Here is a 13,656-nt window from a genome sequence, read left to right as displayed (position 1 = left end):
GCATTACCTATTGCAAACAGACTCCAGCCACTGGCTGTCCCTTTTGGAACAGCTGGAGCTGGCTCTGATGTGCCATGTGGTGATGGGCTTTGCTCACAAAGGCCAACTGCCACAGATTCTCCACTCACACAACCCTGCCGTGTAAGGCCAATGCAGCTATGCAGGTTGTGGCCAAGAAGGCCAGTGGTATCTGGGGGTACATTGAAAAGAGCATGGCCAGCCGGTTGAGGAAGGTGATCTTTCCCTTCTGTTGTGCCCTGCTGAGGCCGCATCTGGAGTACTGGGCTCCCCAGTTTAGGATGGACAGGGAGCTCCTGGAGAGAGTTTAGTGGAGGGTCACAAAGATGCTGAGGGGCCCTTCTGTGAAAGGCTGAGACCTGGGACTGTTCAGCCTGGAAATGATTGAGGGGGGATCAGGGGTTGTATCAGTGCTTATAAGTATCTGAAGATACTTATCTGAATCTGAAGGATTCAGGTACATACAATCTGAAGGAATTCAAGTGGATGGGACCATGCTCTTTTTCGTGATGCTCAGTGACAGGACAGGGGGCAGTGGGGACAAACGGGAACTCAGAAAGAAAGTTCCATATGAACACGAGGAAAAACTTATTTGGGATGGAGCACTGGGACAGTCTGCCCATGATGGTTCTGGAGTCTCCTCAGGGGGTATTCGAGATGCACCTGGATGCCTTCCTGTGTGACCTGCTGTAGGGAATTGCTTTAGCTGGGTTTTGCACTGGATGATCTCCAGAGGCCCTTTCGAAGCTCTACAATTCTGTGCAGTGAGGCATAGCAGTAATTCCAGACCCTCTCGTGTGCTGCGCAGATGTGAGCGAGCGTGCTTGTCTGGGCAGAGGCAGCACGGCTGTGGCACTGGCTGGGCCTGCAGCAGAGCACAGAGCTGCAGGGGAAGCGGAGGTGTGGCCGGGCTGGAACGAGGGCAAGGAGGAGGAGGAGGAGGCAAAGGAAGAAAGTTGGGAGGAGGAGGAGGAAATGACTCAGGGCACCTGAGCGCTTAGGTCACCCACTGTTTGGAGTGGAAACGGTGCCGTTAGCCTCTCTCTGGCCTTGTGGCAGCCTGCATCCTAGGGTGGGCTTTCGCAGCCAGCGCGCTGTCCAGTGCAAAGAACAGCGACGAAGCGCCGGCTTTGTGCCGGGCTAGGCCGTGCTCCCCTGAGCGCTCTCGTACGCGGGCGCAGACCGATCGCCGCGCGACCGCTGTTCGCGTCGCCCGGGCCGCGGCCCGCCGACAAGTGCCGCCGCGGCGCTGCGGAGCTCCTCTGCCCGCCCGGCCCGCCGCGCGCCCCCAGCGCCTCCCCCCGCCCCAGCGCCGCGCCCGGGGCCGCCCGGCGCCCTCACCTGGCGCCGCCGCTGGCGGGGGGCGGGGCGGGGCGGGGCGGGGCGGGGGCGGCCGCGCGGAAAGTTGCCATCGGGCCGAGCTCCTCTGGGCGGGCTCCTTTGGGCGGGCCTCGGCTCTCGTCTCCAGCTGCCGGGAGCGGTGCAGAAAGCGGCGGCTCTCCCTTCCTTCCTCGCGTGTTATGGCTGTGAGCGGCGCCGCGCTGTGAGCGCCGGGGCATGGACATGTCGGACCCCAACTACTGGACGGTCCTCTCCAACTTCACGCTGCCCCACCTGAGGAGCGGCACCCGCCTGCGCCGGACCCAGAGGTAAGGGCGCCCGGCAGGCCCGGCCCTGGGCCACCCCTGCGCTGCCGGCTCCGCGCGGCCATCCGTCCTTAGGACTGCGCCGTGCCCCGGCTCCTGCGGGTTTTCGGTTAGCTCTCTGATAGTTGACCTTTTATCCGCACGCGTATACTTTATATGGACAACTCTGGGAGCCTACTTTGTTCGCTGCTCTTAAAGAGACCGCTCTGTGCAGCTGCGCGGTCCGAGGCGGGCTGGGTGACGTTCATATATACAAGGACGGCTTTTTTTTTTTGGTTTTTTTTTTTCCTCCTTTTTTTCGGTAGCTTTTCTCCTCTTGACCGGAGGGAAGCGGTTCGCGGTACCTGATCGCTGCCAGCCGCCCGCCGGATGCCGCCGTGCCCGCAGTGCTGTTCCGCAGCCGCTGTCACGAGCCGCGCCGAAGTTTGTCGCTCCGCTCGCCTCCCGTCCGCCGTGCTGGGACGTCACCCGCCGCCGTGTGCGGCTCGGCGTGCTTCTGTGTGAAGCTGCCGTCGATATCTGCGCGGGGTTGTCCCCGGGATGTGACTCGGCTCGGGCGGGGCGGGGGCTACGGGGCCCGAGGGTCCGTGCGGTGATGCGGTGACACGTCCCGACGGAGCAGCTTCTATAGAACGGCGGAAAGTTAGAACAACAAACCGAGGACACGCCTCTCGTGCGTGAAAGTGCTGCTGCGGCTCATACCCAGACCTAACTTGAGTTAGCTACAAGAGCCGGGTTTTTTGGTGTTCAGTTATTGTGCTCCTTGAATATCATGTCCTTTTAACATCTCAACTGAATATCTAGTTATGCCTTTACACTTTTTTTTTTTTTTTTTTTTTGCTACAGATGCATCTGTGTGTAAACAGAACAAGTAGTGGGTCTTTTTTTGCACCTTCATTCTTCCAGTACCTATGGAAAGGTGCAGAAATGGGTTTTCTCGAAGTGTATGGGAGACTTTTCAGAATTACAGAGTGCACATTTGTGCCACTGATATTTTTTTACTTCTATTTGAATGCACTCCTATTTCTTAAAGACATAGAATACTAAAGAATTGTAAACTAGAATGATAGAATGCTTTGGCTTTGACAAACTATTTGAAAAAATGTATAAAGTAGAACTGACTGCTTACATTTTATAAGTAAGAAGTTTCAGTGAATAGAATATACCATATATACACCTCTGTTCTGTGTATTATAGCCAACCCAACCTGAGGAAGGGATTTCATCCACTGAGACCTGTACAGGCTTGGAAATTCAACCCATGTGAACCTAATAAGGTTCAACAAGAGCAGCCCTGCAAAGAAGGACTTTGAGGTCCTGATGGACAAAAAGCTGGGTATGAGCCAGCAGTGTGCGCTTGCAGCCAGAAGGCCAACTGTGTCGTGGGCTGCATCAACAGAGGGGTGGCCAGCAGGGAGAGGGAGGGAATTGTAGCACTCTGCTTTGCCCTTCCCTCATGAAGCCTCACCCAGAGTACTGCACCTGGGCCTGGAGCCCCCAGCACAAGGAAGATACAGAGCTATTGGGACTGGTCCAGAGGAGGGCCACAAAGATGAGTGAGAGCTGGAGCATCCTCTCCTGTGAAGAAAGGTTGAGGGTTTTGGCATGTTTAGCTTGGAGAAGAGAAGGCTGCAGAGAAACGTCATTGCAGCCTTCCAGTACTGGAAGGGGGCTTATGGGAGGGAGACACAATTTTTTACACAGGCTGATAGAGACAGGACAGTGGGAAGTGGCTTTAAACTAAAGGAGGGGAGATTTAAGTTAGGTGTTAAGAAAGACTTCTTTACTCAAACAGTGGTGAGGCCCTGACGCAGTCTGCCCGGAGAAGCTGTGGATGTCCCATTTCTGGAGGAGCTCAAACCCAGGTTGGATGGGCCCTGGGCAGCCTCAGCTGATGGGTCAGGTGCTAGCTGACCTCCCTTGGTGCTAGCATCACGGGGTTGGAAGTGGATTGTCTTAAAAGTTCCTTCCAGCCTAAGTCATTCTTTGATTCTATTACAGGGATTCCATGTTGAACACCCTCTGCTTAGTAATAACAAGTATGTCACTGCATTTTAAATCTAAGAGCCTGCAGTGGGGGTTCAGAGCTCTTTTCAGGTAGATTCCCTCACTTGGTGGGAAGCCTGGTATCTCCCTTGCTGACTGCCCCATTGCTCCAGTTCTCTTTGTGAAGGGATGTGTCCCCTCTGCCTGGCACTTATACCTGTGTTAATGTATACAGAGTACGTTCCAGAGTAATGAAACTGTCAGGAGAATTAAAAATAATACAGGCCATTCCTCTGGTTCTGCTCTGGTTAATTGAGATAGCAGCTGGATCTGCATTTTCAGAGCTCCATCTGATGTCTTCAGAAATTCACAAACCCAACTGCTGCATGAGTCAACTGGAAGGATGTACCTTTATCCTTTCACATGCTACAGGATTCTGCCTCTTTCTGGAGGAGTACTGTTTGGTGATAGCCACTCATATTATGTGAAGCTTTTCAGGTGTTTTAGAGATTGAAGACTATGAGGAGGCCTGAAGGGATCTTGTTCCTGTGACACATGAATCTGCTGGTTGTGCTTAAGTCTTGGGTCCACTGATCCAAGGCCTTGGGATTCCTTTCTAGCGTGAGAGCTTTATTTTTATTTTGTTGAGTGCTTTTTTTTTTTTTTTTTTTTTTTTTTGTACTTAATCTTTGTTCCTCTGGCATGTTCTCTGACCTGTGTTACTGAGATTATTATGGGCGAGTAGACCTTTTCTGTGTGCACTGTCCTCTTTACAGTTGAGATAACGAGAATTGTATGCAAACACTAGGAATTTTGGAGGTTTTTTTGGTACGTATTTCCTTGAAGGAGGATTTCATTTCTCTTTTTGAGATTCTCTGAAGAAAAGAAGTAAAAGATAAGCTATTTTCCCTTCAGGGGTTAGTGTTCAGCTGATCAACTGAGTTATAACAAAAGCATAAAACTTTATGGTCTTACTTGCTCACCGAAGTCTTTAATTAAGGCTTTTCTCTCCTGCAGTAGACTTAACTGAACTCAATTGCAGCAAGTCTGGTTGGAAGTGATACCTGAACAAGAAATATCCCAGCCTGACTTTCAAATCAGGGCTTTCAGGACTAGCAGGTAGAAAAATTCGGTTACAAATTAGAGGCATTTGGTATACAAGTCATCAAGTCTATAAATGACATGGATTTCACCATACCCTTTTACAGAAAAGAGGCATGCACACCACCACATGATCTTATTTTTCTGATGCTATAGGTATGTGAGACTTGTGTAGTGCTGATTTGGTGTTCCTGACAGCTAGTCTGGGTTGGAGAACAGGAGAGAGAGCATGAGAGAAAGACCATGTGTATGTGTATACATTGTAGACATGGATATGTACAACAACATAAAGATGCGTAAACAAAAAACGTACTACTTTTTCATACTGAACATAGGTAAAATATATCTACTGCATGCTACATTTTGCAGTTATCTCTTCTGTAACTTCTGTCTCTGTCCTCTGTATTTAAAAAAAAAAAAAAAAGCAACGGAATGATTCTTTGTTCAGTGCCTTTATTTTTTTTTTCCCTTGCTTTTTTGTGGCAGTTGCACTGAAACAGTATTATTACAGTCTGTCTTGCTTTGGGTCAGAGAGGTTGCATTGCTTCTCAGCCAGAATGCACTTTTGCATGATGCTTGTATTATTTGTATGCAGACATTGAAGTGGTACTGAAGAGACTTTCTTGATAGGCACTTAAAATATTCATCAATCATCAAGTAATTCTTCAAGCATTCAAAGAATTTCTGACCATATTGGAAACGTGAATTGTTGAATATATATATAAATCACAGCTCTTTTTGGAAACTCCTAGAGAGAGCAGAGTTGTCAGACTGTTGCTGTAGTTCCGTTAGTTTTGGGACAGTATGCTTCCTGGAAAATATGGAGCAGGCTTCTTGAACTTGGGGGTTTGGCAGTTGGAGTAGATGGGATGATAAAGTTACAGTGTAACTCCTGCTTTTGGCTCTTGTATAGATTTTCCTTTTTCAGCATGATGTTATGTTGTAGTATTTGTATCCTGTGAATCTATTCAATATTTATTCAGTAGCATGTGCTAAAAGGAGACCTGTTGGAGTCATAAAAACAAGCAAAAAACCTGAACACATTTATTAACATAAAAGCAGCCACAGGAATTAAAAGTCACTGCGCTGATGCCAACTGAATGTGTCAGCACTTCATTGTGAACTCTTTTACTTCTGTTAAATAGGAGTACCACTGGTTACAGCTCGCCAAGGATTGCGATTGATTGTGTTATTTTGCTGTGTGTTTCAGAGTGTGGTGATTTGGAGAGCTTTGTCTCTTTCCTGCTGTCAGTCCTCTGTATTCACCTTAACTTCTACATGCAAGACAGGGAGAGTCAGAATATTTCTCTAGTAGATGTTGAATATACTTAAGAAGAAGATAATTATCCTAAATCTGAGGGGGAATGAGAAATAGGCTTGAGCAGGCCACCTGGGCTTCAAAACACCTTGTCATCCATCGAACAGGAGGAATTAGCAGGTATCTGCTGGGCTTGCTGTGCAAGATAGTGAAGTGTTAATGTATCTCGGGAGTTTTATTTCCTTTCTTTCACAGCAGAGGTTTGTGTTAGGGGAATAGTCTTACAGTCTCACTATCAAAGTGAGTACACTGTTCTTTTTATTCAGTGTAGCTTACTTGGCCAAACTTTTTGTTTGAGCAATTAATGTATTTCAAGTTCTGCTTACAATTGAATGTTGGCAACATTCAGTTTTTTCCAGTGAGCCTTCATTGTTTCTTAGCTTTAGCCAGACTGGAGAGGATTCATCTGATTGCATTCTTGGTTTTTTAGGGTTTTTTGTTTGTTTGTTTGTTTATTTTTGTATTTTTGCTTAGTCTTTACAATGAGAAATTTCTATTTGTTTAGAATTAAACCAAGATCCTTACTTATATTGTAAGAATGAAAGAGTCATCCTGTAGAAAACCTGGGGAAAGCAACAATAAGACAGATCTAAGAGAAAAAAAAAGCTTGGAAAGTGCTGGAACTTTAAGAAGCTGGGTTTTAAAAATGATTTTTTAGCCATTGTGGTTAGTGTCTGTTGTTGCAGAGTGGCAGACAGTCTTTGTCCTAGTACAGAAAATCAACAAGACAGCAGTCCAGGCTTCTGTTCAGTAGCTGTGGCTGTTGGGACACATCACACGATGCGGACGCACTGCGCAGAGATGTCTAAATTCAACTCTACATCTGCTGTTGATGTCCTGAAGAGCCGTTAAAGTTCTTTCTGTTAGAAGTTTACTGATCCCTCTGAAATGTAATTTTTAAATACACAAGCAACTCCCTCATGCAGCTGTTAATTGCCTGCCTTTTATGCTGCATCCTCTGTCAGTTTCAGGTTCCTGGTAGCAGTAAGCTACATACCTTGCTGTGTGGCTGCACATGCTTCACCTATTGGTGAGCCTACCTCCGGTAATTCTTTGTCAAAACTGTAAGAGTCAATTAAGTGGACTCCAAAGTGGGTTCACTTGAATTGGTTACACGTTTCAGTGTGCATGTCTTAGAAAGTAGGAAACTTGAGTGGCATTGATGTGGTTAGTTACTGGACATGACCCAGTCACTAGCTGGAGCTGCTGTGTTCCGAGTATAAATGTTCTGCTAGCTGATTTAGGTTGAGCATGTTTAGTGACACTTACTGAGTGGCACGCTAAATTAATAATGGAGTAAAACTGTTCCACGAGTTGTGTAGTTCTTCTGTGTGTGTTGGCAAACCAATAGGCTGTACAATGTTACATCAACATATAGAATGAGGCAGACTTGTTGAAGGGAGCACTGCTATAGCACCAAGGTAGATGTATATATGCCTCACTGTATTTCTCAAACAGAGAAAAACAGTGTTAACTTTGATTCAGGTGTATCACAGTCAGTGATAGCTTATGGATTTTCCCTTGGGAACCCTTCAGGTGATCTCACCTCTGAATCTTTGCAAATTCAATAACTGCCATAACTGTGAAGCTTTAAAGCCTCCCATTAACACACAGCATTAAATAATCCTGTGAAAGCATAATATGTGTCGTGTATCAGGCTCTTAAATTTCATCTGATATGTCTATTGCATTACACTGTGCTTGGTTACCTTACTTAATTTTTAATGGGACTTTAGTTTTCTCTTTCTTTGTAGCAATGCATATTCTGTATATTGTTAATATTTTTGTTTTCATATGCTATTGGTGTGCTAGCTAGATCTGCTGCAATATAATCTTCCACCTGAATTAAGCAGGGATACAAAAAAATATCCTAGTGCAACCTTAAATCTCATGGCAGGTCACTTCTGTGATTTTATTTGAAATGCTTAAATTGAATAGTAGCAAACTAGAAAACTCCTTGGCATGCTTCCCAGTAAATATAAAAGTACCTCAGAAATACTGTAAACTGGAACAACTCCCAGATTGATCTACCCAATAGAAGGACTTCAGAACTACCAGCTGTGCATTGCTAGTGTTCCTGCCACTGATAGATAAGTACAAAAATATTGAGGTTAAGCCAGAATAAATATATCAGTTTTTTCTTCCTTTCTGTTGGTTAGCAATGCTCTTCACTAAATAATTATTTAGGAGTAAGGAAAACCGTCATGCTCTATTGTTGCTGAGAGATTATAATTATTATTGTAAGTAGAATCTGTTATTCCCATGAAATGCTGGCATGTTCAGTTTGGTGATTAGAAAGTAAAATCTGCTGCAGTTTCCTTCTCCCACCCATTCTTTTTTTTCTGCATATGCGGTAATTATGTAGATATTCCAGCATGTAATAGCCTGCTTTTGATCCCTATCATTTGGCTTTAGCCTAGGTTTAAAATTATGCGTTAATGAAAAACTGTTAAAAGGTTACCCACTGGTGATTTTTCTTTTTTTTCTTACGAAAACGTTGAAGGTGATGTCACACAGGGCGCCGATTGCTGGCAGGAAAGTGATTCTTCTGTCCATCAGCTTACGGCCTGTATTAACCGTGGGTTTAAAACATAATTATTAATACCAAATAAATCAAAGATACATATGGCATCTTACAAGCATCTTAGTAGTTTGTGTGTAATATAATGTTAGATCTAGGTAGTCGCTGGTACATTTAAATGTGTTTATTTGATTACTGAAGAAATACTGCTCCTAAATGATGTTTAATTTGTTGAAACATAGTAATGTAAAGTGTTGCATATTAAAATACTTCATATTGCTAATGTGTAGACCTCATGATTGTTGGATATAAAAATTATTGTATCGGAGAGTTTGAAAAATATTTTTTCTTTCATGGGGGTAAGTTTGATTTCTTGTGTGTGTCAGTGGGGGAATGCGTCAGTCTGAAAACTTCTTCTCTGTCTGATAGAATTTTATTTTTTTTTCCAGTGAACTTGCTTGACTGTAAGCTTAACCTGCTGTAGCATAGGAGCGCAAATATTAGCAGTATCAGAGGATTTTTTAATCTTTCTTTCATACATACATCTAGGCAGACTAAATACATGGGTGTTTAGACATCTGTGTACATAAATACTCAAGCAATAGCTTTAAAATAATGGCTGTTCAGAACTTGAGTATTAACATTATAAGGTCAGTTCCTCAGTTGGAAAAAACTTGCTCCCTTGTGCTTTGTTCAAAGATGCATCATGACAAACAGGAAAGAAGCTATTTCATCTACAAGGGGATGTGATATGGCTATTTGTAATGGCCATCAATTAGTAGTATAGATTTTGAAAGTACCTCAAGTACAGCCGTTTCTGATTTTGTTTCTGGAAAATGTAACTTGTCTTCTAAAATTGAGTAGGATTCTGGGCTCTATTCCACCACTGGAAAAAGCAGTCTGTTTATTTGATTTTTAATAGCATGACTTATTGAAAATAGTATTTACATTGTGAAATATGCCTGTATTACTCTTAAGAAATAGAGAAGATTCCTTAAAAGAAGTTGTCCTTTTATTTCCAAGGAAGTGATACAGATATGAATTTTATCGTGAACTTGAATTGAGAAGGCTAATAAATTCAAAGTCAGTTTGTTTGAATGCTGGTACTTGTTATTTGTGCTTGTTTAAGTAGCACTCTAGATGTTTATAACTGAAACAGTAATGGAAGAGGAACTTTTCTTTTTCTCCAGCTGTTTCCCTTAATGCCTTTTGGAATAGCGTATAGTCTCCCCTTTCTAGAATGCTGGGCCCCTGTCATCCTTTATGGGATCTGGCATGGGCTCATGAACAGAACTGCTCATGAATCTCAGGAGACTTGCACGTGTGGGACAAGTTGCAGTGTTGGATCCTTTGCTTTTCTTACACACCTGGGAAAGTGGAGTTATTGTATAATAAAATTCATATTAAAGCTGCCTGTCAGAGATGAGTTTTCTATGAAAAATCTTTCCTTTGTTTCTGGAATACATTTAAATGTGATGTTTTAATATATCAGATTTAACTCCTAAGATTGCTATGAGGAAGATGGAGACAGTGGTTTGAAGGAGTTGACCTTCTTCTTGATAAAATGTGAATGTAACAAATCAGGTTATAATTAAAATCTTTAAAAATCTTAAAATCTTTTAAGAAGCTTTTTAGGTTCTCTTTGAGAAGCAAAAAAAAGTGATATTATCACTTGATGAGCTGCTGAAATCTTCTGGAAAGGTATTCCTACATTAAAGAAATGGATATAAACATTTTTGGGAGCATGAAGAAGGTGGCTTTAAGAACAGCTTATTGTATAAGTCATTACTTACACCTCTGACATCTCTCCCACCTGCCCCCCAGACTGTACTGGAACACATGTGCATGTTGGCTGGCTCTGATGGGTGGGATGCACAGAGGTGTCTGTAACTGAGTGGCAGATCCTTCTTCCAGCCAGGAGGTGGGGAAGCTCTTGGGAAATGTCCCAGAGTTGGTACTGAAGTGGAAACAAGAAGTGTCTTGCTCTCCGTGTTGTCTGACAGTGAGGGGAGGTGACTCTAAAGGGATTTTCTTGGCGAGTGTATGGGACGAGAGAACTGAAAATGTTGGAGGACTTCTACAGGGGTTGTAGTGCTGCATTCAGTTAGGAAATGCAAAATTGCGGGAAGTAGAGCTTCCTTAGTTCCTCTGTTAAAGGAATTATTTGCCACAATGTGTCTAATTCATAATTATATATATCTTAATGTCAGTGAGCCTGGGAATCTCAAAATGATGTTATGCTTCAGCCATGGTCATTTCCTGTTGTTTTATATTTCTACCAACAGCTGCCTCGGTATTTAACATAATTTGTTGTCAAGACAGTTTTCGTAATGTAAATCAACACACAGCTTTTATATTCCCTTTTATGGAAATAAGAATAAGAAGGCATGAATGTTAACTCATTCATCTGACAGTGCCGTTTACTGATAAGTCGTAATTAGCTAATGTCCTTTGTGATAATACTGTTAACCTTCACAAAGTGAGCTGATAATAAGTGGATTGTGTGCATTTGTTGCACAGGTTAGCTTTTCCAGTGAGTCTACGCTTCCTAGCTTCTTCTTACGCATGGGTATGTCAAGGGAATTTACTGAAGAGCTGTAAGAGTATGAGTGAAGGCAGTCAGACAAGTCCAGTATGCTCTATTCGTTTTGTCTACAAACAGCCTACGCAAAAAGATGATTATGTCGGTTCCCTGTACAATCAAGTTTTACCAGATTATCTTCTTTTTATTTCCCCGACAAGATGGACAGGAAAAGTATGTAACATGTTTTGTAAGTAAGCTCGTTGGTTTTTTTTCTTTTTTTTTCTCCCCTTCTTTTTTGTTACCCGAGGCTTGATGATTTGGCTTCTTCCCATGTCTTTCTGTCATGTTTTGATGATTGAACTATCTTCTTTGTAGGCGTCTGTTCCCCACCTGTGGCCTATGAGTAATGAGAGAACATGAGCTCTATTGAGAAATAAAGTTGGTCTCTGTTGGTTTTTTTTTCCCCTTTTTGTTTGATTGTCTCACATGTTCTGTTCTGTCTTGCCAAGTATCAAGATATTGATACTTGATACTTGTATTAAGCATTGTACTTAATATACTTGTATTATATTACCATCATTTGCAAGTTTTTGATTGATGGATTAAACCTTCAAAACCAAAAATGAACCTTCTTCCTGTTTTGTTTTTTTTCCCCAAGTTAAAAAATGAAATTTGTTTGCTTTTTCTTACTTGCATTCTCCAAACTTTACAGTAGCAAATTACCTTTTTTTGTCTGTCTTTTGGTCTGTCTTTCCTTTCCTATAAGGGAATGCTTTAAAGGAAATTCGGAACATACTGGACTATATGAATACACAAGGTTATTTTATTAAATATGCAAATTGTTTGTGTGGTCAGACTTAAGCATTCAATATTATCTATAAATTAATACCTTTTAACCATCATGTGTTTCCTTCTTCTGATTCATAAATTAAAAGGCAAGGAGAAACCTGTAGGATCACCTACTCTGGCATTCTACAGGAAAAACAACAATGGAGTAATAGTAATCTGGTCTTACCAGTCAATGTATTGCATTTATTTAATCACTGACAAATTTGAGAGAATGGACAATCGGAAGACCAGGATCCAGGAGCTAGAACTTTAGTAGTAGTAGGCATACCTTGTGCATGGGGAAGTCCATGCAAGAACCTAATGAAATAAAGTACTGCTGAAAGTAGTTTTAGTGTAATGGTAATGTATGCATTTAAAATATTAAAATGCCTGTAAGGTTTTAGATGATCTTGGAGTTGCATTTTAATAATTATTTTTTGACATATTACTGGAAAAACTGCTCAAACATTCATATGTAACAAGAGAAAAAAATCTACCAATGTAATTGCTCTGTTTTGTGGAAGAGCTCATATGAAAAATCACAGTGATAATTGGAGGCATCTTTTTCATTCTGATTATCATATACACAAGTTGGGGGTTTACAGGAAACCCGGTGAAGGACTTTTTATAAAGGCATGTAGCAACAGAATAGGGGAAATGGTTTTAAGCTGGAAGAGGGTACATTTAGACTAGATATTAGGAAGAAATTCTTTACTGAGACGGTGCTGAGACACTGGGACAGGTTGCCCAGTGAGACTGTGGATGCCCCCTCCTTGGAAGCATTCAAGGCCAGGCTGGATGGGGCTTTGAGCAACCTGGTCTAGAGGGAGGTGTCCTTGCCTATAGCAGGGGGTTGGAACTAGCTGTCCTTAGAGGTCCCTTCCAACTCAAACCATTCTATGATTTAGGCATCTCAACAGAACAGTTTGTATGTTTTAAGATAATTTTCTTTCTCTGCTGACTTGTATTCTTACAAAACCATTTTTCAGAAAGATACCAAGGTGCCTATAAACCACAAGTGGGTGAGTTAACTTGCCACTAGACTATAGCCAACCTGTACTCAAAGGCCACAGACACTATCAACAGAATTGTCCAGGATAGGTAAAGACAAATGTAGGAGTCCTTCTTCAAACACAGCGGAAGTGAAACATAGTTAATAGATTAAACTTAATTGAAAATATAGTTCTTTTTATAGTGAGATAAATGGGAGAAATGTGGTGATCTTTTTTTTTTTTGTAGTAAGTGTACAGTATAATGTGCTTGGTTTTTTTTAGCCATTTATTTTTTAATGCCTATTACTCTAAGAAATCAGTGCAAACTGATCCACTGACTTTTGCATTTATTAGGTAATGTATTTTGTCCTGTGTCGAAAATGAGGGCAACTGTTCCCTCAAAAATTTTGCACAACAAAAGCAATTTATGCACAACGCGAATTTTCTCTTGACTTTATGAGAGAATTGAAATATTTTTCTTTTCTTGAACCTGCTGGTAATGGTATTCACAGGGCATAAAACCTTGTTTTCTGAACAAAAGCAAAGACTGGAGAAGTGATGGTTTTGTCTTTTCTTTGCATCATTCCTTATGGCAAACTTATGCTGTGATGCAGATAGAAACCTTAAATTAGGTGATGGGTAATGGGCTGGATGAGTAGCAAAGTGATTACTCTTCCTGATGGCCAAGAATTGTAGCACACCCTCTTTCAGTCACCTTACTTCA

The 13,656-nt window shown here is 42.4% G+C and overlaps 1 protein-coding gene across 5 annotated transcripts in view; it reads left to right on the top strand.

The window, feature by feature from the left end:
* MAST4 (microtubule associated serine/threonine kinase family member 4) overlaps nt 1–13,656 on the top strand; it is a 284,153-nt gene that overhangs the window by 178,791 nt on the left and 91,706 nt on the right. The window contains exon 1 of one of the 5 annotated variants that reach the window (XM_052670249.1): nt 1,444–1,667. The exons of the other annotated variants lie outside the window; for them this stretch is intronic. Within the exon in view, the coding sequence (XP_052526209.1) occupies nt 1,576–1,667 (92 nt within the window). The 5' untranslated portion in view covers nt 1,444–1,575. Of the gene's footprint in view, nt 1–1,443; nt 1,668–13,656 lie in introns of those variants that run through there. 5 annotated transcript variants of the gene reach the window in all.

The sequence above is a fragment of the Tympanuchus pallidicinctus genome, unplaced genomic scaffold (assembly GCF_026119805.1).
Source record: "Tympanuchus pallidicinctus isolate F22 unplaced genomic scaffold, pur_lepc_1.0 scaffold9, whole genome shotgun sequence".
Taxonomy (NCBI): domain Eukaryota; kingdom Metazoa; phylum Chordata; class Aves; order Galliformes; family Phasianidae; genus Tympanuchus; species Tympanuchus pallidicinctus.
The sequence above is the reverse complement of the archived record's forward strand: the minus strand, read 5'-3'. Positions and strand labels throughout refer to the sequence as shown.